Source organism: Nycticebus coucang, chromosome 2, assembly GCF_027406575.1.
Source record: "Nycticebus coucang isolate mNycCou1 chromosome 2, mNycCou1.pri, whole genome shotgun sequence".
NCBI classification, from domain to species: domain Eukaryota; kingdom Metazoa; phylum Chordata; class Mammalia; order Primates; family Lorisidae; genus Nycticebus; species Nycticebus coucang.
Genome location: NC_069781.1, coordinates 178,195,900 through 178,223,733, shown reverse-complemented (window position 1 = coordinate 178,223,733; position 27,834 = coordinate 178,195,900). Strand labels below are relative to the sequence as shown.

The 27,834-nt window shown below is 51.4% G+C and overlaps 2 protein-coding genes across 3 annotated transcripts in view; one reads left to right on the top strand and one right to left on the bottom strand.

Annotated features, from left to right (window-relative positions):
• The window catches only part of CMIP (c-Maf inducing protein), a 228,654-nt gene extending 209,887 nt beyond the window's left edge, over positions 1 to 18,767 (bottom strand). The window contains exon 1 of one of the 2 annotated variants that reach the window (XM_053609354.1): positions 18,170 to 18,767. In XM_053609354.1, coding sequence (XP_053465329.1) covers positions 18,170 to 18,469 — 300 coding nt within the window. In that variant the 5' untranslated portion in view covers positions 18,470 to 18,767. The remainder of the gene's footprint in view (positions 1 to 18,169) is intronic. The other variant, XM_053609361.1, reaches the window with a different exon arrangement.
• On the top strand, positions 18,468 to 22,858 carry LOC128560813 (translation initiation factor IF-2-like). The gene is made up of 3 exons (XM_053554304.1): positions 18,468 to 19,256; positions 19,557 to 19,754; positions 22,156 to 22,858. Exons 1-3 carry the CDS (start codon positions 18,468 to 18,470, stop codon positions 22,225 to 22,227), a joined length of 1,059 nt encoding a protein of 352 aa, XP_053410279.1. The 3' UTR covers positions 22,228 to 22,858.
• Positions 22,859 to 27,834: the final 4,976 nt, after the last annotated feature.

The following is a 27,834-nucleotide window of genomic DNA, read 5'->3' as shown; positions in this document are numbered from 1 at the left end:
CCCAGGTAAACAGGCGTGAACACTACCAGGTGAGCTCAAGGCTCAGCCTGGCCACCTCTCAGTCTGCCCAAGCAAAGCAGGGACACAGATGAGAAAGCCACCTTCTTTGCACCCCTCCTTCCTGTACATACTGGTCACAGCTTCCTGGGAAGGTCACAAAGGTGAGGTAACCTTCATCCCAGAGCTAGCTGCCTGGAAAAAGCCACCTTGGCCAGGTGACTCGGTACTTGGGTGGGCAGGTTGGAAAAATACAGGATGCCCCTAAGCTTGGCAAGGAGGCGGCTGGGCTGGAGAGAGAACTCTCCAAGGCCTTCTTCATCCAACCAAAACCTACTTCGTTTTTTCCTTAAGTGGAACCTCACAAGGGTGGGGACATAAAGGATACTCAAGAAGTCCCTTGCAGTCACAGGAGAAGAGACAGGCCAAGAAAAAGCACAGGGGCTCAGGTCAGCCTGGCCTGGGTTTGCACGGCAGCTACACAACCCACAGCCTATGACCTTGGAGCCAAAGGGCCCCTTGGAGGGTGTCCCCTGTGACGGTGGATGGCACCCACTCCAGAGGGGTGCTGAAGAGATGAGATGAAGTACGTAGTACCTGGCACACAGCAGGTGCTTGAGAAATGGTGGATTCCACTGTTTCACCCAGTCCAGCCCACGGCAATCAGTAGATAACTGGGCTGACAGCCGGCTTGAATCACCCCAAAATCCTCAGGGAAGAGAGGGCTCTGTGCACACGCACAGCACCCTTTTAAAGTGAATCTGAGACTAAAAACCACAACCACCATCCCGCCAAACTGCCAGATCAGTAGGAGTAATGAAGCAAACAAAAGGGAAAGTTCAACTCCTTTTTTTGGCTTTAGAACATGCAAATGCAAAATTCAGTGGCAAAGAAACAAGCCCAGCAAAATTCCATGTCTAAATTTGAAATGGCCCCATGGAACTCTCTCTAGTCACTTAAATAATGTTTCACTCCAGGGTGTGGCTACAGATCTGTGCCAGCTAATGCTGGAAGCATCAAAGGCAAGGCGGAAACTCGCTGGGGTCCTCAGCAAGTTAACAACCAGGGAAGAGCCTTGGCTTCTGCAAACAGTGCTCGGATGCTAAAGCTGCAGTCTTCATATCCAGGAGGAGGAAGCACATTAAAACTGCACAGATCGTCCACCTCACAGCGGGAACTCAGCTGCCTGGGCTGAATTTGCCAGGTGCCTCCATAATAAGGAGGCAGTAAAAACAGCAGCCTTTTGCAGCACAAGGCCCAACACTTCCCAAATTCAAGGCATTCAAATGCAAAATCTGCCTTGGCCTATTTGAGTATTCTCCAGGTCTCTGTTTTCATGCTTAGTGTTCTTTAATCCTTGACCATTAAGGGTCTGTGGTCACTCTGTGCCTCTGCTTCACCTGGCAAAGGCTTCGGGAGGTCGCACCGTCTGGGTGCTGGGGCAGGGCTGAGCAGGGAGCCAACATCTGCCGGATTCTGGATTCGGCAGAATGGCCCTTGGACTTGACCACAAGGCATCCTCGGTGATGCGCTCTGCCTTATCAAAGAGTGAAGAACTGTTCTAAATCTTAAAATAAACATTTTAGGGGCAAGAAGTGCCAACCTTGAAACTCCAGACTAGGATAAAAGGAAAAATATTCCACTATAACCAAGAAGACTAAACACAGGCTCAAGCAAGTACAGAAAATGCTGTGCAGACCAACCCCATTTCCCCAGCCAAAGGAGAATTCTGAATAAAAACCTTGATCTTTCCATGCAATGAAACATGTTTTATCATCTACATGGTTACTTCCGTGCAAAGTTCCAGTTCCTGCTGGTGAAGTGCCACAGGCTCCCAGACCAGTTTATAACTTGGGGGAAGGAGGGAGTCTCCATGAATCCCTAAGAATAACTGTGTTATAGATGCTAAAAAAAATGCAGAGATGCTAAATTTCATACAACTATCATGGTACCATTTTGCCAACAGAAGGATCCATAGCTTTCAGCAAATTTTCAAAAAGAGTATATCCCCCTCAGAATTCTAGACCCAGCACCCCTGAACATCTACTGGGTGGGGAAGAGTCTGTCGTTTCTATTCTTTGTGACTGACAAACTGGTTCACTGGCCATCCACCCCTGATGTGAGGATGGAAACAAGACCAAGAATGAAAGAAAAAATAAGTCATGTCCCAAAGCAAGTCAGCTGACACACGAATGGGCCATAATTTAAGTGGGTACGACATAACAAATTAAAAGACAACGATCACAACACAGTTGCACAGGTATCTAAGAAAGAAAGAGGGGAAAGCCTGGTCTCCATGAGGGCAGAGCTGCGTCTACATAGCTCACAGCCACATGCACACCTGCAACAGTGCCCAGCGCGTACCAGGTGCTCAATAAATATCTACCGAGTGTTAGATCAACATACCACATCATTTATCCTCACAATCTTGGGATGCAAGGGTTCTAATTTTCAGTTTCAACGACCAAGCCCAAAGAAGTCTTGTGATCTGCCCCAAATTACAGCCAGTAAGGGGCAGATCCACGCACTGCTATGCCAAACCTAGATCCTTTCCTCTACGCCACACTTCATTTAAACATCAGACTGTTAACCCAAAGTCATCTAAGAGCGAGCACCGTGGTATGGAGAAGGCTCCACCACCCCAGGGGCCCCCGAGGGACATTTAACTACTCCGGACCCCACGTTCCTAATCTCTGAAGAATGGCAAACAGGCTTCCCGTGGCATGCCCACGAGAACCACCTGGCAAAGGCTTCACGAGGCTCACTGGGAAGGCCGACGGTGGCAGGGCTGATGGCGATGTCCACCACGGGCGAGACAGCGAAGAGCAGCTCACGTCTGCATCTGCCGTCCCAGGACTGTATGAGCCGCAGCTTCTCTCCCAACCTTGGTGGGCTCTGATTCTAATTACGAAAATCAAAAATGGGGACAGGGCAAATGGAAAAGGAAAAACAGACTAACATTTTCCAACAAAGACTATTAGCTGAATTTGGCCAAGACAAACAGGCTGCCTAGCCAGTCCTGCCGTGTTCCGTGCACACAACAGCCCTGCCACACGAGAGGAAGGGAAAACAACAGGTCCACTGCCCGCACACACAACAAGATGCCCAATCCATGCCAGAAATTCCAAAAGAGCGGTTTGGTCTGGCTTGGCCATGGCTATAAAATACTTCATCAGCGAGCATGGTAACCTCGCAGGGAGCTCCATCTGGGTGTGAACCGTGGCTGGACCTCTTGCCCAAACTGAGCCTTGGCAAACCGCCTCAGCTCTCCAAGCCTCAGTTTCCTTCATTCTAGAATAACTTCATGAAACTGTCATAATAATTAAACACAATAGTGCAGCAAAGTTCTTAAGAGCAAGCCCATAATAAATGGGCAAATATAGCCAGGCATTGTGGCGGGCACCTGTAGTCCCAACTACGTGTGAGGCTGAGGCAAGAGAATCACTTAAGCCCAAGAGTTTGAGGCTGGTTTGAGCTGTGACACCACGGCACTCCACCCAGGGCAACATAGTGAGACCCTGTCTCAAAAAATAAATAAATAAATAAATAAATAATAAAAATAAATAGGCAAATAAAAGGCCACGGACTCATCACTGACATCACCATTTCTCTTCAAATCGGGGACAGCCTCAGAAAAGAGTCCAAGTGCAAGAGAGTTCTCTCTTTGGCCTGTGTTTAGTCTCATGCCCACTTGGTCACTATGAACTCCAAAGGGCTCTGAAAGGGCCTCAGAAGAGCCCCCAAGGCACCAAGCTCCTGGTGTGTCAGCCAGGGTCCTGGAAGGAAACAGATGGCAGACACAAAATGGTGCAATTTGAGGAAATTTTAACAAAAGGACAATGTACTAAGATGTAGGTGGAGTATAGGGAAAGCACAGAGATGGTTTTCCTACCTGGGGTGACCAACTGTCCCAGCTTACCTGGGCCCACAGGGCTTCCTGGAACATAGGGCTTTCAGTTCGAAGACCTAGGGCAGTCCCAGGCAAAGCTGAGCACCCTCCCCGCTCCAGGGGAAGGAGCAGTTAGAGAAACCTGGGTAGAAGCCTGCAACAGGAAGAGTGGCTGAGAGACACTACCCACCCAGGGCAAGCCAGAAAAAGGTCAGAGGAATACAGACCCCTCCTCACTCTCCTCCTTCCCGCCCTCTCCCTCCAGGCTCTCCACTGGCCAGACCCTCTAAAAGCCACAGAGCTCAAAACCTCTGACGATGGGCATCGAAGACTGGCCAGTGGGGTTTCCAGGGCAAATGAGGGGAAAGAACCAAACGTCGGTCACACAGGACCCCGTGCTGACCCAGGTGTCCAGAGGAGCCAGATACCACAGTGGGGCCACATCCGAGAGGAAGGAATGCAACATCCCTCCCTGACTGGAGAGAGCGCTGGGAAGAAGCTGAGGAATGGGACTCAGAGCTCCAGAAACTGTCTGGGCTGATGGGCCTGGCTTGCGGCCCTCCAAAGTGGGCTGAGTGGGACTGCGGGAAGAAACCCCTGGCCAACAGCAGGGAAAACCAGGTCACCTCCCAACAGTGTGAGGAAGGCTGAGACGACACAGCAAGCTGTCCCAAAAGAGAAGGGCAGCTTCCTGGGCTCTGTCTAAAGCAGGGGCCCTTGTCATTGCAGATCTGAATCCGGGATCAGGGGCGGGAAGCCTGTTCTGGGGCGAGGGTCTTTAAAATGCAGAAAGGTGCGTAGACAGGCCTCCCCTGGGTGCACTCACACCGAGGCCACCAGTCGGACACAGTGCGTGTGTCAAGGGCAATATCATTTAGAAAATAAAAGCGACTTTCAATTCTGTTTTTAAATCATATTTTCCGAGATCAAAATCTTATTTCCCAAGCACTGCCGCTGAAAGCTGAGGTGAAAACCACCAACAATATTTTAATCCTCTCGACAGAGGGTTTCCATCTTACTCAGGTCGGGAACTTGGTGGCAGGGGGTTAGGACGGGTCCTGAGGACCATTCCAGACTTGAGTGCCTGGGGTCACAGCAAGGGGGCGTGGGCACACCCTAGAGGAGCTTCCTCAACTCCAAGGTCACCAGACAGGAAACATGCTCCAAGAAAACTGTGAGACTTTTCTGTCCCTTCACAGCCTGTGGCCCTGAGGTCCCCTGTCACACTATAGTCACTGAAAGGACTGTATGGACATCAGGTATTCCTGGACAGCTGGCCCCAAACCCTTCTTTCAAATTCACAGTTCTGTGGGACAGAGGCATGGAGGTGGGCAAATCCAACACGCAGAAGTAAAAGCCACAGCAGTGACAGTGAGGACGGAGGTGGCAGCAAACATCTTGTGAGCATGTGCCACACGTCCCCACTCCACTGAGCACATCCTAGGTACCGGTCTTCTTACTCGCAGGGCAACCTGGGACAGTGGCTGCTCTTATTATTCCAGATAGGAAAGTGAGAGCCGATCACACCACAGGGTAAATGGCCTACCATGGAACACCTGGTTTCAAAAAAAAACAACATCCAGCACTCTTAACCACCTCACCTGAAGGGAAGGACTGCCCTGGGCAGGCAGGGTCTTTAATGCTTCCACTTCCCAAGACCTTGACAGGGAAGGAAACACTGTCTGGGTTTCCAAGTGGAGGCAGGGTGTTTCCTGCTCCCGATCTGCAGGGCAGACTGCTCAGAATGACTGGGCAGGGTGGGCCCCACACAGGAGCCCCAGCTGAGATCAGCTTACCTGGCCATGTCCCTACCATAGCTGTCAGCCCAGAAGGTGCCCTGCTGACTGCTAGGGCATCAGAAGAGCCCCCAGACTACTCATCCTCCCTGGCCTAAGATCCCCTCCCCCTTCACCAAGCCCTCCAGCAGGACTCACACAACTCCAGAACCTTCCTTTTTAAGGTATTTTCTAGTGTTGGGAGTTCATGTAGCTCTGAAAAGCAGATGGACTCACTGGGTGGCCTTGAGTGGGCCTTGGGTCCAGCAGATGCAAGGTTTTTCCAGAAACACCAGGTAGCCAGGGTCCCTCGCCCTCCCTCGCCTCCCCAGCCCCAAACCCCCAAACACCTGCTTCAATGGAGACAGAATGCAAAAAAGAGGCTTCCAGCTCATTTTCCTTACACCCAAACTTTCTAATGCTAATTTTTCTCTCTCTTTTTTATTGGCATGATGCAATTCCCCTTTTCAACAACCCAGATCTCTGAAGTCCTGAGTCATGAGGGTAAAGGCAGGGACAGTGGGGGAAGGGGGTCAGCAGGGAGGGATCAAAGGTGGGGGAGCACCCAGCCAGCTCACGACCACCCGGGATTTCCTTCTGGGGGTGTGGGGTGCTGCAGCTCACCAGCTCTTGGCCGCACATGGTGCCAGCAGGAGCCAGGGCCCCTGTGGCCCCCACACGGTACCTCATGGCCTTTAGGGGCCAGTTCTGGAGAGACAAGGTGACCGCAGGGCAGGGGGACCTCACTGGGCAGTTGTGATGATTAAACAAAGAACATGTGGTTCTCAGCCAGGACAACATGCCCCCCCCCCAGGACGTGTGGCAATGTCTGCTTGTTACATGTTGTGGGCTGTCGCCACTGTCGGAAGCAGTGTCCTGGCACCTGGCAGCCACGGCTGCCAGGATGAGACCTAGTCCTGCTCTCTGTATACGGTATGTCAAGCACGCTGATTTCCAGGTGGTAGGATTCCGGGACAATTTCTGTCCTTTATTTTTTATAAGATTGTTATCACTCCTGTGTGATCATTTCAGTTTGTTTCCCCAAGTGGGGAGGCGACTCAAGGAGCCAGCCCTGGCTCCAAAGGGGAAAGGTGGCCCTGGAAGACCAAGGTGGCTGGGACGGGTGTTCCAAGCAGAAAGAAGAGGTGTGTGCCAAAGCTCTGAGGCGTGGGAGCACAGGGACCAGAAGGCAGGCAGGGCAGGCAGCGCGCTGCAAGGTGAACTTTGGACTTCATGTCACTGTGGTCAAGTCACCACAGCAACAGCCCCTCCTGGTCAGGCCATCTCGGGTGAGGAAACTGAGGCTCCGAGAACTGAGCTGACTACGCAGAGCCTAACAAGGGGCAGATGAGAGGCAAACTGCACCACAGCCCTTCCCAAGACAGGTCTGCAGGACGACAGTCAAACTACATGCTGCTGGAGGGGCCCCATTCCACACAGGCTACCCTCACTCTTTGGTAAGGTCCTCTCTTCAGCACAGAGCCAGGTGGACCACTTGGATCTTTGTTTCACTCTGCTCTGAGCCCTAAAACCCTGCTGGCTGGCCACACAGTAATACTCTGGAGCCAGACAGCCAAGGTTCAAATCCTGGCCCCACCATTATGAGCTGTGTAAGTAGTGACCTCACGTCTCTGGGCCTCAGTTTGCTCATCTGTAAAATGGGGACAACAACAGTGCCACTCCACAGGACATCACAGGGGATCAAACAAGAGCCCATCTACGTGAAGGCTCAGAATGGTTCCCGGCACACAAGCGCTGTGTAAGTGCATTCCTGTGCTCCAACTGCACCAAGGAGCCATGGTGACATATGGAGGCTACTGACTCCGGAGCTCAGTCACCTTAAACTCCTGGGGTCTCAGTTTCTGTCCCCCCTTCTCATAGGGCTGACACAAGGACTGAAGACACCATCCATGTGAGGGAGTCAGGACGGTCGGACCCCCCATTCCATGCTGCACACACGCATGTCTGGCTCTGAGCTCTGGCTGGCCCTGCTGGTCCCCAAGTCTGGAGGTACCAGCCTGCTGGGAAAGTTCAAGTTCTTTCATTTTCCTACCCCTGAAACAAGCCTCAGTCACAGAGTTGAGAAACGGAGCCACAGACAGACATCAGTGGGTCACTGTTTCCATTTCCAAGTGGGTAGCCTGTCGCCACACACCCACTGTCTCCCAGCAGACACAAAGCAGAGAACCACTCCTGTGTCCTCCCAGCCTGGGCTGCTGCCCAATAGGACTACCTTCCCGAGACTCCAAGGAGGGGCTGGGCCTTCCCGCCGGATCTCCAGGAAGAAAAGATTCTAGAAGGGGAGCCCTGTGACCCAAAGCTTGGAGTGGAAGCCTCAAGCCAGGGACTCAGAGTACCAGAGACAGAAGGACCTCCGGGGCCTCACCAGGCTGAGCCCAGCAGCCGGGCAGTGTAACTGCCACTTTTCATAGGCCATGAAGGTAGGCCAGGACCCTGGGACCTGTGTCCACACTGGCTGGCTGCGTACACCACATGCTGGATGACGTGTTGGTGACACTACACCCAGTGACACTACACCCACGCTCTCCTTCACCCTGAGGGCGGGCCTAGAGGGCAGCGCTGCAACACACGTCACAGGGGGCAGAGGCACACAGGGCCACGAGGGAAGGGGTGCAGTAGAGATTGGAAAGCACATTGCTAACTCCTTTCAACAGTTAGGACCCCCTAGCTGGGCAGGTTGTTCATCCAAAAAACACCTGCTGAGAGGCACTGTCTCAATTTCCTCATCCGTAATACAGAGAGAACAGTATCTTACCAGGCCATCCAGGTCACTGGTGCAATCCGCCTAGCCCAGCGCCCGGCAAAAGGAAGCACAAACCTCACGTGAGTGCAGCATTCTGGTCACTATCGTCACCAACTGCCTGGCCCTGCTGATTCACACATCCCTGTACTCCTAAAGCTTCTGCTCAGCGGCATCCCAAGCTCCCAATGGCTGGCCAGTCCTCAGTCCCTCTGCATGGTAAACCACTGTCTGCCAGAACACTCTCTGGTGACCCAGCATCAATCACCATGCCCTGTAGACTCTGCTCTAGGAGGTGACCCGACCTCCATCTTCAGCTTGCACGCCCTTACAGTGTCCGCCTCCTAAAACCTGCCTCTGTCCAGCCCCTCCACCCCAGCTCCATCAGTCTCACCCCCACCTCTGTCCATCCAGGTGGCTCTCTCCTAGAAACAACTCCCTCCTGACACCACCCATTCCTGTAACCGCACCTCCTCCTCCCTCACAACAGAAGGACGAGACGTGGACCTCTCTAAGGATACGTGCTTTGCTCTACAGTGTGTCATAATACAGGCACATTCAACTGCAAACCCTCTGGGAAAAAAGAACGTGTCTGACTTTCCAAGTGTAGCAGCCAGGAGCACTCCCTATGTAAGCTCAGCACCTGGGAGCACTCAATATGTAAGCTCAGTACCCAGGAGCACTCACTATGCAGTGTAGCATCCAGGACTACTTGCTGGGCAAGCTCGGTGCCCAGGAGCACTCATTATGCAAGTGCAGTACCCAGGAGCACTCACTATGCAGTGTAGCACCCAGGACTACTTGCTGGGCAAGCTCGGTGCCCAGGAGCACTCATTATGCAAGTGCAGTACCCAGGAGCACTCACTATGCAGTGCAGTACCCAGGAGTACTTGCTGGGCGAGCTCAGTACCTGTGCACTCATTATGCAAGTGCAGTATCCAGGAGCACTATGTAATGCAATACCTGGGAGTACTTGCTGGGCAAGCTCAGTGCCCAGGAACACTCATTATGCAAGTGCAGGATCCAGGAGCACTCATTATGTAAGCTCAGTACCTGGGAGCACTCACTATGCAGTGCAGCACCCAGGAGCACTCACTATGTAATGCAATACCAGGGAATACTTGCTGGGCAAGCTCAGTGCCCAGGAGCACTCATTATGCAAGTGCAGGATCCAGGAGCACACATTATGCAAGTGCAGGATCCAGGGGCACACATTATGCAAGTGCAGGATCCAGGAGCACTCATTATGCAAGTGCAGGATCCAGGAGCACTCATTATGCAAGTGCAGGATCCAGGAGCACTCACACAAGTGCAGTACCCAGGAGTACTTGCTGGGCAAGCTCAGTGCCCGGGAGCACTCATTATGAAAATACAGTATCTGGGAGCACTCACACAAGTGCAGTACCCAGGAGTGCTCTTTTGCACACATAGTATCTGGTATTCAATTTACAAACTTAGCACGTGACACTTACACCCTCTACAAATACCTGACATTTACTTTCTAACAGCAGTTCCCTGAACTTACTTGACAAATTCACAAAGGAATGTCTGCCAAGGATCGGCAGACACTAAACTGATGAGCCTACTTATTCCTAACTAAGATGCTTCTTCAGGAGGCTGCAACAGTGTTAGACATATCCAGCAGGTACTGCGTGTGGAGGAGCATATACACCTGCATGGGGCCACAGCTGGCTTTGACTCCCAACTCCTCGTCCCAGTCTCCTTATCCTGGCCTCCATAACAGCATCTCCTACATGGAGTAACAGTAATCCACGGGACTGCTATCAAAGTCAAATGAGCAGGCACTGTGCCTGGAGGTCCTCGTAATCAAGAACACGTACATTTATCTTACTTCACTCCCTACCAGGGAAGACTGCAAGCTTTGCAGACCCCCCACCAACCTCAAGCCCAGACACTAGTAGAAGCCACATCATTTGAATTTCTTTTCCAAGGAAGCAGTTCTCCTTTTTGTACCTTGGGGATCTCAAGGCACACTGCTGTGTCCCAAGGATCTGGGGGCCCAGGGGTGGGAATAGTTATCACTTCCATGGTCTCCTCCTCCTTCTGGATAAACATCTAATTCACATTTCCTAGCACCCACCTATACTCGGGCATGGCCACGTGTCTGAGTTCCAGCCAACCAAGTGGCCAGAGCTTGGCTGTGGGGCTTCGTCTCTTTCCCCATCCCCTGGACCAGAGGAGTGGGAGGGCAGAACCATGACACAGACAAAGACACCCAGGCACCCACATGACCAAGCGAAGCAGAACCCTCTAGAGACCACACTGGACTGTGGTGTGAGCAAGAGCTGAGCTGTGAAGGCTGCAGGTGTAGAGCGGTTTGTCACAGCAGCCAGCACCCCCTGGCTAACACATCTACACCAAGGCTCCCCTTCCCCACTGAGGGTCACGCTAGTACACACACTGGTAAACAGGTTCACCTGGGCCAGGCAGAGAGCCGGAATGCAGGGCAGGGAAGCCAGGTTGGACCTGCCCAGACCATGCACTCTAATGTTCATGTACATGGGACCTCTAAGGCGCTGGGGACTGGCCCAGGCCACCTGAAGAAGCTAGCTGGAGTTCCAGTGTTATCTACTCTCTCCAGATGACCCCATCTGAGCAGGACCCAGCCAGATTTTAAAAGTTTTGCTGGGTTTTGTAACTTAAGAGTTTCTTAGAGCATTGCTACAAAGCTATTCTTCATTGGGAGGGAGCCAGGTTTCAAAAAAAAGAAAAGCACTAGGATGAAAGTTTTACAGGGCAAGGCGCTACCGGTGCGCCCAGCATCTAGGACATTGTAGGTGCTTGCACATTTTTTTGATAGATGCTAAACATCTCCTGAAGAGCAGGGGGAAGGAAGCTGACAATTACAGGGCATGTGCAGGGACCAGCCACTCTGTGGAGCCACTTCTAAGTGGGATCCAGACTCAGGGCCTGTGCACTTGTCCCAGACATCGATATCACCTCTTCCCTGACCACCTGGTGCACAGCAGCAGCTCCAAGTCCCCACCTCCCACCAGCCCTGGCTTCCCGCCGGTTTGTTTTCCCTATGACCCCCTCACAAATATCTTTCATTATTTTTCAGAGGCAGCATCTCACTCTGTCGCCCAGCCTTGCACTCCTGGCTCAAGTGATCCTGCCCTTCCCTAACCACCTTGCTCAGCTAATTTTTTTTTTTTTTTCCAGAGACAAGGTCTCCCCATATTGCCCTGGCTGGTCTTGAACTCCTGGCCTGCAGCAATCCTCCCACCTCAGACTCCCTAGTCACTGGGATTATAGGCAAGAGCTATGCCTATCAGTTTTTCTATTTACTTGCTCAGTTGTTAACTGTCTGTCTCCTCCTGTGACTTCACTGCACACCCCAAACCTCGGGACAAACATTTTGCACATGGTAGGGGCAGGGAAATGGCTGCTGAAGACAGAAGCCAATTACAGCACCAGAAATGTTTTCTCTACCATCCCCTTTGCCTCAAAGGTGCAGCAAACACCTCCCCCACATGCACACACCTCTCATCACCCTTTAGTTAGGGCTTTGCTGATGCAAGCAAAGCTTCCTTTCAAAATGCACACGGCCTCCCTCGGTGCCTGTTGAATACACCGGGTGGGTCATAACCACAGCCAGAAACCAGGAAGAGAAATTTTCACTTCCTCTCTTTCCCCACCACGGGGCCCAGTGGCCTGGCTTCCATCCTGGGGAAAAGCAGGAAGTCTGAGACAAAAATGACGCCCTTGGGTGGAGCTTCTCAGAGCATGTCCTGTGAGTACAGGGGAGCCTGTCTTTGTCAGAGCCCCCTCTCACCTTTCACTCAGCTCCTGGTGGCAGTGAGTGGCCAGACCCTGTGAGGGCATTCCTTGGGTGGTCACATTTAGCCATGACTCCGGGTAGCCAGGACTCCAGTAACACCTTCCTTCTCTCTTCCAAGAGGGGGTTAGCTCTCCCCTTCCAAAGAAGCGGAAGAACATCCAAATTATCAAAATAGAAGCAAAGGTAGAAAATGTCTTGTTTGAAATAGCAAAAAATTGTGCCTCACCTAAAGGCCCATCAATAGGGGAACGTCTGCTCACATTACTATGGTAAGCCTCTGCCGTGGAACACTACACAGCCGTGAAAAAGAGCAGGGCAGCTGCACAGTCACAGAACTAGAATAATCTCCAAAACATCCTGATCAATGCACAACAACGGTGCACAGCCGTGCGCACACATCAGAACCGCCAACAGGGACGTACACTAGCAGGTGCCGGCTGCCGCTGCGGGGCATAAAGTAAGAGAGAACTCTCATTTTTCTTGGCATGCCTTATACTATTGGAATGTATTTGATGCGTGCGTGTCTGTTCCAATTTTCCCCCAAAAAAGAAAAGTTGCTTATTTTAAAGAAACTAGACTGCGCCCCCTGAGGAATTTTTCTTAAACTGCTTGCAACAATTTCATTGCCTTCATATGTGACATCTACTAAATACCCCTAACTTTCCCAAACGCATTGTTCATCCCAGGAGAGTCCTCTCTGGAGACCACTCATCTTTAAATAGCAATAATCACTCCCATTTAGACAGAATTTCACAAAGCCCTTTCAGGGCAATTAGGAGAACAGGGATTGGAATACTGGTGGCTTGTCCCACCCCTACTGTGTGCTGGCTGTACTTGCAGGTGCTTACTGAACCATCTCCAGTCCTCATGGCCACTCTGTAACGGAGGTGCCCAACAGGTTTGAAAAATCAAGGCCCAGGTAGGGAAAGCAACATGCTGAAAGGCACACGCCAGGAACCCAGACCCAGCACCATGAAATAGCACAGCCCAGGTTTATTCTAGCCACCTCCCTTAATCTCATTTATTCCTTTAAGACAGTAATTTTTAACCGGGGTACCACGGCACACTAGTGTGCCATGAAAGGATCTTAGGTGTGCAGTGAAAATTTTTAAAGATCATTCATTAAATTATTTTTGAAAGAAGTTCAAAGCATAATAAGTATATTCTTTTTTCTCTCTCTCTCTTTTTAGATCAACATCATTTAAGTGTGATGTGGAAGTTTAATATAGGTTCAAGCATACCGTGAGATAAAAAAGGTTAAAAAACATTGCTTTAGGGTAACTCCACCATCTCCAATGTCCCTTCCCCAGAATACCAACCAGGTAACCTCAGGACAAGTCAGCCCTGGCTGCCCTGGAGGAGAGGCCAGCCTGCCACCCAGAGCTAGCCGTGAGGCACCCTAAGACAGCTCTGTCGTCAGGACACTGCTCCCCTGACCCCTGACTAGGACAGTGCTCCCAAAATGCCCCATCCCACTGCCAGTGAGACACCAAGAAGCTGGCAGGGTGGCACACAAGCCACCTGTGGGCTGAGGACCCAAGCCTGCAGCACCTGCTACCTCCCTTGCCAGCTAGGAGAACACAGCCACACACAGGGAGATCCAATATTGCCAGGACCAAGAAGGGCATCTCAGATGGTGTGGGGGAAAGGGCAGCATCCGAACTTACTCCCTCCTTAAAATGAGCTTACTTATTCCAGCCTCGGGAAGGCAGACCACAGACACTGTTCACAGAGCATTTTGACTGTTTCTCTTCTTCTGTCTCCACCCTTCCCTTCTACCATCTCCAACCAGCCAAGCTGTCTAGGAAATAAATTTCATATACTCCAAAATCTTTCTATGGCAACTGGCATGCATTTATATTTACAAATTCCCACCAAAAAAATCAAATAAATCAGAGGCAGGAAGGATGGGCCGCTGGAGAGGCGTGTATGTGACAGAAATGAAAAAACAATTAACACGCGTGCCCGTGCACAGACAAGCTCCCGTGGGACTCGTGACTACCCTGGAGGACACACATCTTAATTCTCCAGTAGAAACCAACATCCGGACATGTAACTCTCGGCTTTGCCTGTGAAACACGGTAGGTGCATAGTAAGTATCTGCTAAACAAAGTCGAAGTCAAGTTCAGAGGACGGTTGCCACACCCCCAAGAAAACACCAGACTAAAGCAACTGACAGAATTAAGGTGGCTTGTCTTTTCCAACCTGTGACAAGATGCCTGGTAACATCTCAAACAAAGAACAGAGTGGTAAAAATTTAAAAACAAACCACTCATGAATTATGGCTTGAGAGTAAATAACCTACTGTTGCACGTGCCCAATCTGTTTGGCAAATGAATAAAAAACTTTCATGACTGGATCCACAATTCTGAAACATCATGTGCCACATTTTTTAAAAAGTAAAGACGAAATCAAAGGTAATTAGTTTATTTGTACTTCTTTCGTATAGGGGAAACAAAGGCTACAGACAAAGCCCTCTGCCAGCAGGCAAACATTTTCTAGCAGGTGATCGAATTCAATCCAGAGACAAGAAAAGCAAAATGGATTCTGGTCTTGCTGAACCCAGCTGCCTATGCAGAACTCCTGGCTGCTGATACAACTGACACCAGGGTCAATGGCTGCAGAGAGCCAGGCAGGCCCTGGGACTGGGAAGTCTAGGCACAGAAGGTGAATGAGGCACCCATCTAGGTGACAGCCTGACCAGTTGGACCCCTCCTCTAAAAGGTGCAGTCCACCCAGGGAGGGGCCCACACCTCTCCAAATCCCCTCCCCTGTCAGCCAGTTGTCTAGGTGCTACCTCCTTTGTTTACCAGCATTCCAGATCCAAAGTCTCCCAAGCACGGGCCCATCAAACCCAGCTGCTGTCACAAGCCATGTCAGACATACTCTTGGCTCTGCAAGGATTTAATCAGTAACCTGCCCAGGAGACGAGGTGAAGGGCAAGCTCAGACCTGACCCCACAGAAGGCAGAGTTGACTCTTGAGCTCTGACAACCTGGAGAGGCATCGGACCCCTGGACCCTGGGCTGAGTCCACAGCCTGGGGCCCCTTTTTGGATCTTCCTGGCAGAAAACAGAGAGAGGTCCAGGCTGAGAGGTGTACCCAACTGAAGTCACAAACCAGGTGAGACTCAGACCCTCAATATGCCTGCGTCCCAGCCTGATGCAGCTGTTGTTGTGGAAGCCTGGTCTTAAATCTCTCAGAATTCAGTTAACTGGATCAGTGTAGACAGATTCCAGAGACAGTTTGGGTAAAACAAGATTATTTGCTTTGTTTATTGGTTTGAATCCAGATCAATCATTCTGTGTCTTGTTCCTGAAGCTTATACAATTAACCAGCTATTTACCAAATGGTTTGGAGTTGGTCTGTATAGACAGCTTAAAATATGCAGGGTGCACATTTCACGATCAGAGATGACCCTACAGGAAACATACTTGAGGCTGGGCCAAGGGCTACGACAAAGCCACTGGGTTCCTGCCACAGTGGCTCCAATTCACCTTTGTTTCATTTGGGCTAGTAGTTCTCAATACAGTGCCTGGGCTCCACTATAAAATGCAGACTGATTACATAATGCCTAGGCCTCAGGGAAACCCCACAGGGGCTACTCTGCTTCCCCAAAGCCTGGACCCCAACCAGGTATCTCACAATGGGACAAGGTCCCTGGTGGCAGTCCCAATACCACCTCTGCCCGCGAAGCCACTGCTCCAGCCAGCCCTGCCCCTAGAAGTCCCAGCTCCAGGCTCACGGGCCCAGAGAGGGGAGGGAGAGCCCAGCAACCCCCTGGAGCCCACCATGGAGCAAGCCCAAGACTTAAGGACACCCCCAGTGGGGCTTGGTGACGAAACACAGTAGAGAAGGACGTATGCCAGCCCATTGGACACACCACATTTCCTAACACCACAGCATGAACAACCCTCGGTCCCAGTACTAGAAATCACAGGTGCTCCCCAGAGAGACCCAAGCTACTGAAGAAGCCACCCACCTCAGCTGGGTAAGGGGCCTCTAGCTGTTTAATTCACCTTTCCTTCCCTTCGCAGAAGTATCTCTGGAGCAGGCGGAGATAAGGCAGTGGGGAGATTCAGTCTCCAGAGCTGGCTTCCCCCAAACTGAGGCAGCAAGGATCTCATTCTGGTGTCTGAGTGGGGGGTGGAGCAGGGGGTCAACTCGTCCTTCCCACAGTAGGTCACTGGCCCTCCCAACCATTTTCCTCCCCCTCAATTCCCCTTCATTTTGAGGGGTGGAAGAAAAAAAATTAAGCCCAATGGAATATCTCTCAGGCAGGTGAAAATTCTGAAGCCAGAGCTGGAGTCTCCAGATCCCAGGCAGGGAGGTGCAAAGGTCACCAGTTCCTCCCTGAATCTGAAACAGTCTGTGCTGGCCAATTTTCAAAGGCTCTCTCTCCCTCCATCAATTGAAAAGCTGAACGCTCAGGCCTGTGGCGCGGGATGTGTTTAAGAACATGCACCAGCCTGAAACCAGGACTGGGTGGCCTCCCAGCAACCAGCTATCCCTCCCTGAGAACCGAGTCTCTGCAGATATTGCACCAGCATACCCACAGGAAAGAGAAAATAGGTGCTCTAAGCATGTCGGACCCCAGATTCAGAATAAAAGTCCTCATGCACTTCAGTTCTCTGGGGTGGAGGCTGGGGGGCAGATCCAAAGAGTAGGATTCTTCAGCTAACTTTTCCCCCTCCCCATTCCTTGGTGCATGTGTCATGGCCTGTGACACACCGCCAAGGGAACACGGATGCTGGGGAAATGTCTACGCACGCTACACGTTTGTGACATGCCATGTAAGCGACACCTTGTTTCCTGGCTGGGTTTTCTTGGCACAGGTGTGGGCAGTCACTGAGTTCTGCCCCCCTCCCACTGTGCTTAGTAAACAGGATCGCAGTGGCCCTGGGAGGGAGTGTACCTTCTGGGGAGGACAGGCCACCTCTCCCAAGAGGATGGGACCCCCACAGCAAGGCTCAGGCCCAAGTCACGGCCGGTATTTGAAACTGTCTTGTTTCAAAACACAAAGCATCCTGTTCAGGCTCCTACCCACCACCCTCACTCCCCCCACCCAACCACAGCTGTCTTTCTCCACATAGGAAGAAGGCCACCATTTGCAGATTTGATTTCAGAAACAGATCAATGGTTTCTCCACTCCATCTCATCCAGCTGACCTAGTCCTAGCCATATCTTTTAAAACAATAACAATCACAAAATAAAACCTCCAGCAACAAAACACACGCATATACACACACTCGGCAGACAATGCAAGACCAGGACTCCATAACCAGCCTCCACGGAGAACTCAACCCCCCTGGGTCTGGAGACATTCCAGGACCACTGCCCCCTCCCCCTCCACGTCCACCTCCCAATGTGCGAAAGAGATTTTCAGAAAAGGAAGCACCCAGTTTTGCCTGCCAGCTCCAGGAAGGAAAGAATAAAGGACGGGTACAGCAAAGAAAGGAACTGGCTTCTGGAAATTCTTTGGGTTGGGGGGTGGGGGGGTTGAGGTTTTCTTTCTTTTTTTTTTAATTTTTGGGTCGTGTTTTGTTTTCCCCTGCAGCTCCGATCCAGACGGGCCACGGGTTTCCAGAGAGGGAACCCCCCCTCCCCACCAACCGTCAGGGCCCTGCCCGGGGTCCGTCCCACGGCCCCCGCCATCAGAAACACAAAAGCTGGGGCTGGAAGGTCCCCAAACACCCAGCCCAGGGTGGGCTACACATCTCCAGCATTCCGAGGGTCTCTCTGGAGCCTCGCGGGCTGGTCTGGGCTTCTGATCCCAAAATCCAGCCCCGCGAGCAGGCCAGGAGCGGGGCGCCCCGGCTGTCCCTGTCCCCCCGCACCCCCAGCCGCCACACAGGCCCCGGGCTCCAGGTGCAGCACCCAGAGGCAGACGGGGGGCGCACCCGGCCCCGAGGGGAGTGCGGGGGAGCAGCCGCGAGAGCGACTCACCGTGGCCGACGCCAGGCTGTTGTCGGCCAGCGTTAGGTGGTGCGGCTCCCAGCGCCTCAGGAATTTCGAGGTGAGGATCTTGCTGAGAAAGGTCCGCGGGTGCCGGATGACACAGACCTGAATGTCGCCCTCCTGCAGCAGTTTGTACCTCATCCCGTTGCAAAGCAGAAGGGCCCGGCGGCAGGGCACAGCGCCCATCTTCGTGCCCTCGGGCGCCGACACGTCGCCCCCCAGCAGCGGCTTGGTCTCCTCGATCTGCCGGGGGTCGCCGCCGCCGCCCGAGCTGCTGGTCAGATCCATGGCCGCGCCGGGACGCGGGGCGGGGAGCGGGGGCTGCGCTGGGCTTCTGGGGCGGCGGGGCCCCCGGATCCGGCGGCCCGCACCCCCCCACCCCCCGGGAAGGTGGGGGGGCGTGGGGCTGGGGGCGCCCGCAGGGGAGGGGGCGCTGCCCGGTGGGCGGCGCGTCCGGCGGGGTGGGCGGCCTGGACGCTTCCTGCGGGGCTGCCGGCTTCCTCCTAGCTCGTGGGGGGCATACTCTCCGCGGCGGGACCGGGCGGGCGGGGGCGGGCGCGGGGCGGGGCGGGGGCGGCGGCGGCGGGCGCGGCGTGTCTCGGGGGCCCCGCGCCGCCCGCCGCGCGTGTGGACGGTGCGTGTGGCTGCGCGTCGGCCGGGCGAGTGTGCCGCGGGCGGGGGCCGCGGGGGCCGGCTCGGCCGAGCGACGGCAGGAGGCGCTGGGCGCCCGCGCGATTGGTCCCCGCGGGGTCATGTGCCCGCCCCTCTGACGTCAATGGCGGCAACGGCGGCGGCCACCGCGGTTTCGGCCTCTCGCGGGCGGAGTCCGCGGGCCGGGCGGGGACGGGGGAAGGCGCGGCCCGACGGGAGGGGCGGCCCGGGGAGGGGGCTGGGCGGGCGAGCCCCGACAGGCCCGGGCCCGCCTCGCCCGGGTGGGGGAGGGGCGCGTGACGTCACGCCGGCCGCGCCCCCGCCGGTGCCGGGGCGGGTGCTGAGCCGGGCGGGCCTGCGGGACCACCGCCCCCGGTGCCTACCGCCGGACCCGGAGGGAAGACGACGGGACACGACGGCTGAGGTGAGGCCAGGTGGCAGCCGAGGGCCGGGGGCTGGGGCTGGGCTGTGGGCGGTGGAGGCTGGACCACTTGACCTCTGACACCCCCTCTTTGGCCCTGGCTGCCCACCTGTGTGTCCAGATGGGGCCATTAGACAGATGTTTCCTTGGCCTGGGGTGTCGTCAAACCTTCTTGAGAGAGGGGACAGGTTCTCGGACCCCTCCTTCCTGCTGTCCCTGGAGACTGAGCCTCTTCTGGGACCCAGATGACACAGCCACCCCCTCCTCTGCTTCTGACCTGGTCATTCATCTCTTCGTCCCCAGGCCGGGAACCAGCCCAGGAGAGAATCATCTCGGAAGGGCCTTTGTGGAAGGAACCACAGTGTCGCAGACTCCAGCCTGGAAGCAAAAAATTCCCTTTTTGCCATCACAGGCAGCTTCTCAGGCCACCTCGAAAAAGCCCAACTCCTCGGCCAAGCTTTTTTACCTCCATTCCATCCGGCAGCTAATGACGTTAAAACGGTAGATTTTTGCCTTTGTGTTAGGTGAAGGTGCCTCTGTCGTGAACACAGTAGCGTGTGTTGAATTGCATCAAGAATGCCGCAGAAAGTCCACAGTGTCCTTGCAGTGGGAGTTATTCACATCCCCCTCTCTCCCAAGAACAGATTTACACAGACACTCCCCCCTGGCAGGACCCTCTCCCCTGAGCCTGGCCAGGGCTAGGGGCAGGTGGTAGAAGGCAAGTCCCAGCCTGCACCCCTCACCAAGTTAGACTGACGTCCAGCCTCCCCAGGAGATGGGCAAAGCTGTTCTCTGTGCCCTGGGGGAGACACAGGCTAAAAACTCAGACATTCATTGACTCCCCACCATTTACTGACATTTCCTTCAAGTTCTGAGCTTCAACAGCCTTTAGAAAATTATCAAGGCAGACAGAGCAAGTCCAAGAGATGTGGGTGTGGAGGATGGTTGTGGCTAAGATACCCCCAGTCCACTGAGGGGCGTTGTTCAGACTGTTATCAAGCTCCTGCTGTATAAGCTCCAGTGGCAAGCCAGGCATGGACATTAATTGTAATTGTTGTAATAGCCATGGTGGTCTGAGACTTCTATGTGCTAAGAATTTTGTATGCACATACCATTTTCCTCTCACAGCAACCCTATGACTTGGGTGCTGTCCCCATCCACACTTGCAGGTCAGGGTGTGGAGAACTTAAAGGACTTCCTCAGGCTCTCCTTAACTAGCTAGCCCAGGTTTCTGTAACCCCAGAGCTCATGACTTAGGCACAAACCGTGGTGCTCAGAGCCTAGCACAATGTCAAAACATAATGACCACACTGTGCTTGGAAACAGAGGGGGAGATGCTTAACCCAGCTGGGTGAGTGACCCAACTATAAGAGGTCTTTAGGAATCAGTTAAAGAAGAGACACATGGTCTAGGAAGAGGGACTGGCCCATAGAGAGGCAAAGAGATGGGAGGATGCTCATCCTGTCCAGGAAACCTCTCATTTACCATAGTATGCAAGGTGCCGAGGGAGGAGTGGCAGAGGCCTAGAAGGAGAGCAAGAAGTGCTCTGAAATGCAGACCCAGTGACCAGAGCAGTTGGGGGCTACCACATGGACACCCAGGGGAGTGGCATATACATGGCATCTTGGAAAGACTGCAGCCAGACGTCAATGAGGGATGTAGACGAGTAGCCTGGAGGTAGGGAGGCCTGTGAGGAGGCAGCCCTGGCACTGATGAGCAAGGCAGTGCGGATGAGTGCAAAGTCACAAAGGTGGCCCAGTGGCAGGCAGAGCAGCTGCTGTCCACTTCAGAAAGATCCACAGACCCTCCTCTATCCATTCAGGGTGCAAAACTCCAGTAGAATGAGATTTAGCAGGATGCAAAGGATCCCTGTTTTCTTCCAGAACCATCCCAGACATCCTCAACGCGGCCTAGTGCAGTGATTGATTTGTAAACATTAGTAGGAGTATCATGACGACAATGACCAGCACTCAAATGGCATGTTCTGTGCTCGGGGTTCTATGTATTGGTTCTCATTTATTCCTCCCCACCAACTCAAGAGGTAGGAATCATTGTCAACCCCACCTGAAGGGTATGGAAGGATGGAGAAGGTGAGGGTCAGACCCTTAGGGGGATCCAGCCAAAATTTGAACTTGAGATTCTGGTTGACCTCAAATCGTATGTGTTTCCCACCCATCTGGGATTTGTGCAAACATTACAAATGTCTTTCTTTGTAATGTTACCTGAGCAGTCTTTCAAGAAGAAAATGTTGAATTCAATTCATGTCATTTTTTTTTTTATGGAGACAGAGTCTCAAACTCTGTCACACTGGGTAGAGTGCTCTGGTGTCATAGCTCACATCAAGCTCTTTAGCTTGAGTGATCCTCTTGTCTCAACCTTCTAAGTAGTTGGGACTACAGGCACCTACCATAATACCAGGCTAGCTTTTCTATCTTTTCTAGTAGAGATGGGGTCTTGTTTTGCTCAGGCCGTTTTGAACTCCAGAGGTCAGGCAATCCACCCACCTCGGCCTCGCAGAGTGCTAGGATTACATGCGTTGAGCCACCGCACCCAGCCAATGTCATCTTCAAATAATGTTTCTTGATGTTGGTTTGAAATCAGTAAGATGGAGTCCCCAAGGTAATGTAAGCGTCCGATTGACAGGGGCACTGGCTCAGTATCTGTGCATAGCCGGGGCTCAACAGATCCACAATGATTGATCATCAAATTCACATATTCCCTTTGCTTAGGAAGTGCCAGCACAAGATGGATAGAGTTAGCGAGTTGGGATGAGATGAGATGGGATGGCATTAGTACTCAGTCTGCGATAGTCAACTCCCCAGCCTCCTAGTCACTCACAGCAGAGTCCCTGACTTTCCCTTACCCCAGGTTCCTGAATCTGAATCCTGCTGTCCAATTCCAGAAGAAGCCCATCCCTGGCTCTCCCCAACCTCTGTGGAAGACACCAGCCCATTGGGTTTCTGTGGCTGAATGATGTGTCACAGTTATCCCTCGCTGTCACGGCACTCCAGACTCTGCAAAGCATGGTCCAGCCCCTTGAGGGTCCACCCTTCCAACATGGAACTTGAGAGGTTTACAGAGCAACAGGAAGTGCACAAGCAGTGCATTCAGCCTTCACGCCCCTCGGGCTCCCGCCGGCCTGTTCACTAAGCAAAGTCCAGCTCACCAGAGAACCTTTCGTTTTCTGATTCTTTGCTGGCGGTGCCTCCTTGTCTGAGGTCTGCCCTCATCTGAAAACTACCACTCTGGGTCAGTGTGGGGGTTCACTCCTGGGTTGCATTGGTGGAGGACTGTGCCAAGCTCTGTGCTAGGAGCTGGGACACCATGGTGGACAGATAGTCTGCTGCCTTCATGAGCTCCCAGTCTCAGCTCCTGGTCCTCTGAAGTTTCCCCTGGAGCTAATTCAGAAGAGAAAAGACACACCTCCCACCAGGCTGCCAGTGAAGGAATCTGAAGAGGTGGTACAGTCCCTGCTGGGAAGGAGAGTAACAAGTCTGAGGGCCAGCCCAGGAGGAATTGAGCCGAGCCCCCTTCCAGCAGCCACACCTGTTGTCCCCTCCGGGTGGTCTCCAGTGGAGACCTGACAGCCTTTGCAAACCTCCCTCCTTGCACAAACCCCAACATGCTGTCGCCTGCAAGTGGGCAAGGTTTGTTCTGGTTTTGCTCGTCGTAGCCAGTGGTGTGCTGGTAAGTGTTTAAGAGTCAGCTTGCTGAAAAGATGGAAGGCCCTGATTTACAGTGTTTGACAATTTTCCTGGTGTAAATACGACGACTATGGCTGATTACAAGCTACCAACGTGCGTCACTAAACACGGACTTAGGAAGAGCTGTCCCCCCCCCGTAAAGTTTCCACCACACAGATACAAGAGAGCAGGGCCAGATTCAGCCTGTGGACGGCAAAGCCTAAAATATTTACTATCTGGCCCTTTTACAGGAAAAGTTTGGCGAGATGCTAGCAACGTGGAGTAAAATAATTAGGAAGTGACAAGTTTTATTACCTTTTTTGAAAATATAATTTATTGAATTGTAGCTTCGTATAACTTAATCTTTTCTTAATGGCTGTTTGACAACCAACTTGCAAAATTTCTGAAAAATTAACCATCAGCTGTCACAAGCCATTGTAGGTCAGCCACAGCACACCACTGCTCATCTGCCTAGGATCTGGCCTAAAGCAAGTGTGCAGAGATGATCTATTGAATGGCTGGGGCTCACTACAATGCCAGCGTTCTAACCCCTGAGATACACTGCCCTGCTTCATTCATTCATTCTGTCTTTCCTTTGGTTCCTAGTTTATTAGCACCTCCTCGAATGCCAGGGGCTTTGTCATCCAGTAGATCCAATACACACTCCCTTCACGGAGCTCACAGTCAAGTAGAAAGTCAGCTGCAACTCCCCGCCTCAAAAAAAAAGTATACCAAGAAGAAACGAACTCCTTCCTCTCTCCTTTATCAGCTGTGTGTATCCTTGTTGATTCACTATAAAATGAGGTCATCACGGTACCTTCCTCTCAAGTGGTAGAAATTCAATGAAATGATCAATATCTCGTTCACAGCACAGGTCAGAGTGAGCACTTTGAACAGTATTAGCCACACCACTGCGATTTTAGAGCCCGTGTTGACACAGCCCCAACAATGGCCCCTCCACCCGGTCTGCTTCCCTGAATCTTTCCCATTTGTCCAACAACTGGGTGTGGACCTCAAACAAAAAATCTCCTCAGGATTGAAAAGAAGACTTGCAACCTGGCACTCTCAACATTTGGGATGGATGACTCTGTGGCAGGCAGCTGTCCCATGCACTACAGATGTTTCTCAGCATCCTTGGCCTCTACCTGTTGGATGCTAGTAGCATCCCCAAGTTGTGACAACCAAAATGCCTCCAAGACTTTGCCAAACATCACGTAGGAGGCAAAATCACCCCTAGCTTAAAGGAGGATGTTTTTCCCTCCCTCTCAGCCAGCTGTCAGAGCTGCTGGTGGGTGAGCCACATCCTCCTGAGCCATCCTGTAGGGCAGTCTGGGGAAAATCATACCATCCACTCTCGTGGAGCCGTGGCATGGTCCTCCTTAGATACCACTTACAGGGGCTGAGAGCAGACTCCCACAGCTGACTTTATCAGATTGGGAGTGAACACGGGGACCCATGAGATAGAGTTAGATGCCACCTATTTTTCTTTTTGCAGTTTTTTTTTTGTTTGTTTTGGCCGGGGCTGGGTTTGAACCTGCCACCTCCGGCATATGGGGCCGGTGCCCTACTCCTTTGAGCCACAGGCACCGCCTGCCACCTATTTTAAGTCATGTTTTGGGAGCCTATTTAACATTGTAAGGCCACCCATGTACGTAAAAGAATTCCAAGTACCAAAGCAGGCAACAAAATTGTCTGTTCCTAAGTGGTCCCAACTTCATAGCTACCAGTGGTGCTATTGTTTGAGGGAATTCTTCTAGAAGCCTCATCTGAAAAGTCTGTCTCAAAATTACATCAGGCCAGGAGAACATTTTCGAACCTCATTTTTAACAGGCATCAGATACCAACATAAGGGAACACATTCTGTACCGATGGCATTTAATGTACTGATCAAATAATAAAATGTGTTTATTCTCCCCATATAAGGAGAGGAGTCGTGTTTTTGTCCAGAAGTTGGCAAACATCCTTCTCAGGCTTCCCCTGGGCTGACGTGAGGCCAGCCGGTTTCCTAGTCTCCATTCGTGGGGAGGAGGACAAGAGGGCGTGATTGGTGTTTAGCAGCCTGTGATAACCCCGGCAGCCCTCCCACCTCCTCTGGCTTCAGGAGACAAAGGAGTCAGCAAGGTAACATGAAGTGCCTCCTCCCCGCCTCACTGTCATCAAATAATCAGCACACTGAAATGGGCATAAATGTATTTATGACCTATGTACAAAAGACTTAATAAAAAAAAAAATGTCTGAGGATCATAAGGAATATTACAGAGGATTGAGCATTTTTCTGACACTAATATTTCTTACAAGTAATTAATCAATTGATTGATTGGCTTACATGCCTACACCAAAACTTTAATAGTAGTTATCTCTGGAGAGGTGGGAATACAGGTAATTTTTTTCCTTTATAAATCAATGTTACTGAAATACAATTTACATGTAATAAAAGCACATTCATTTTAAAAGAACAGGTTGATAAGTTTGACAAATGTATACACCCATGTAACCAAGATATGGCCATAGAACATTCCCGCAGCCTTGAGAAAGTTTCTCTGTGTTCTTTGCCGTTGATCCAGCCACCCACTCGGCTCCAAGCAATCCCTGAACTGCCCTCTGTTACTACAGAGAGTTTTATTCTTTCTTGAATGTCACATAAATTACATGGTAGCTCAGGTCTATAATCCCAGCACTTTGGGAGGCTGAAGCAGGAGGATCATTTGAGACAGCCTAAGCAACAAAGGGAGAACCCCCTCTCCACACAAATTAAAAAACTAGCCAGGTGCAGCAGCAGGCACCTGTAGTCCTAGCTACTTGGGAGGTGGAGGCAGGAAGATCGCTTGAGCCCAAGAGTTTAAGCTATGAGCTATGGTCATGCCATGGCACTATAGCCTATGTGATAAAGTGAGACCTTGTCTCAAAAAATAAAGAGGCTAAAAAAATAAAATAGAATAAAAGAGTATGTATTCTTGGGGGGGGTTTATTTTTTTTATTAAATCATAGCTGTGTACATTAATGTGATCATGGGGCACCACACCCTGGTTTTATAGACCGTTTGACACATTTTCATCACACTGGTTAACATAGCCTTCCTGGCATTTTCTTAGTTATCGTGTTAAGACATTTACATTCTACATTTACTAAGTTTCACATGTACCCATGTAAGATGCACCGCAGGTGTAATCCCACCAATCACCCTCCCTCCGCCCACCTCCCCCCTCCCTCCCCTCCCTCCCTCCCTTCCCCCTATTCTTGGGTTATAACTGGGTTATAGCTTTTATGTGAAAGCCATAAATTAGTTTCATAGTAGGGCTGAGTACATTGGATACTTTTTCTTCCATTCTTGAGATACTTTACTAAGAAGAATAGGTTCCAGCTCCATCCATGTAAACATGAAAGAGGTAAAGTCTCCATCTTTCTTTAAGGCTGCATAATATTCCATGGTATACATGTACCACAATTTATTAATCCATTCGTGGATCGATGGGCACTTGGGCTTTTTCCATGACTTAGCAATTATGAATTGGGCTGCCATAAACATTCTGATACAAATATCTTTGTTATGATGTGATTTTTGGTCTTCTGGGTATATGCCAAGTGGACGGGAGTCCCCTCCCCCATGTATTCTTGTTTTTTGTTTGTTTTAGAGACAGGATCTCACTCCATTGCCCAGGCTAGAGTGCAAGGGCAGGATCATAGCTCACTGCAGCCTCAAATGCTTGTGTTCAAGCAATCCTCCTGCGTTAGCCTCCTGAGTAGCTGGGACTACAGGCATATACCACCATGCTCTGCTATTTTTTTTTTTTTTCATAGAGACAGGGTCTTGTGTCGCCTGGTCTTGAACTCCTGACTTCAATTAATCCTCCCACCTCAGCCTCCCAAAAGTCTGGGATTAGGGACATGAGCCAACATGCCCAGCCCATCCTCTTTTCTGTTCTATGTTAACAGTTTTTGAGATTCATCCCTGTTGCACTCCTATCATTGTCTGTTCTTCTTTGTTGCCAACTGATATATATCCATTACATGGGTATACCTCGTATGGTAAATTTTGTTTTCAATTTGTTTTAATTAAAAAAAAATGCCATTCTTTTTTTTTTCTTCATGTCACGGGCACTTTATGAAGAGCACAAAATGCCAGGCTGCTGTTGACTCATGTGGATGGATGCCTGGCACAGCCCCATGGAGAACGGGAGGCCAGGGATCATATTTTTAAAAATAAAAACCACTGTGTTTTTCAGATTAATTGCATCTCTCTCCCTCCCCAGCCTTTGCAGCGAAGCTATTCATATTGACCAATTTAGGTGTAACCTCCTTTCTTTCCCTTCCATCCGCTCTGAGTCAGTTGCCCAGAAGCCAAGAGAGGAAGGAATTTGGGGAGGAAGGGGTTACATGTGTACAGTATGAACCGATCTTCCAAAGCTCATGCACACCCCCATTTGCACCAGCTGATGCAGTCTTTAGACAGGCAAGAGTGATGCTTTCACCCCATTTTGCAGGTTCAGAAGCTGAGGCAAGCTCAAGGGTTTGTCAGAGACCCCTGTGGAATGCCACCCAGGGGCTCCTGGAAGAAAAAGATATTAAAAACACAAACCATGGGGGGAGGTGAGGGGAGGAAGGGTATTTGGGGGGGGGACCTCACCTAATGTGCATAATGCAATGGTACATTTGAAAACTATTAAGAAAAGAGTCTAATTGTCTTGCCACAACAAATAAGAAAGCGAGGTGATGGATGTGTTAATCTGTTCAATGTAAGCATTTCACATTGTATATCAAATCAGTACACTGAGCCCCATAAATGCAGCAATGCACACAGTTATAATTGAATAAAAACAGAACAAAACAAAAGCACAACCCTTAGATTTGAATCGCAGGCCTCCATCTTCCTTAGCTGGGTTCTGCTAACCAAACCTCTT

Excerpts from the sequence above, each read along its gene's own strand:
- LOC128560813 (XM_053554304.1), top strand. The coding sequence starts at position 18,468 with ATGGCCGCGCCGGGACGCGGGGCGGGGAGCGGGGGCTGCGCTGGGCTT. Across the intron at positions 19,257-19,556 it reads GACGGGACACGACGGCTGAG|GCCGGGAACCAGCCCAGGAG; the intron begins GTGAGGCCAGGT and ends CTTCGTCCCCAG. Across the intron at positions 19,755-22,155 it reads CAGCTAATGACGTTAAAACG|AAGAAGCCCATCCCTGGCTC; the intron begins GTAGATTTTTGC and ends GTCCAATTCCAG.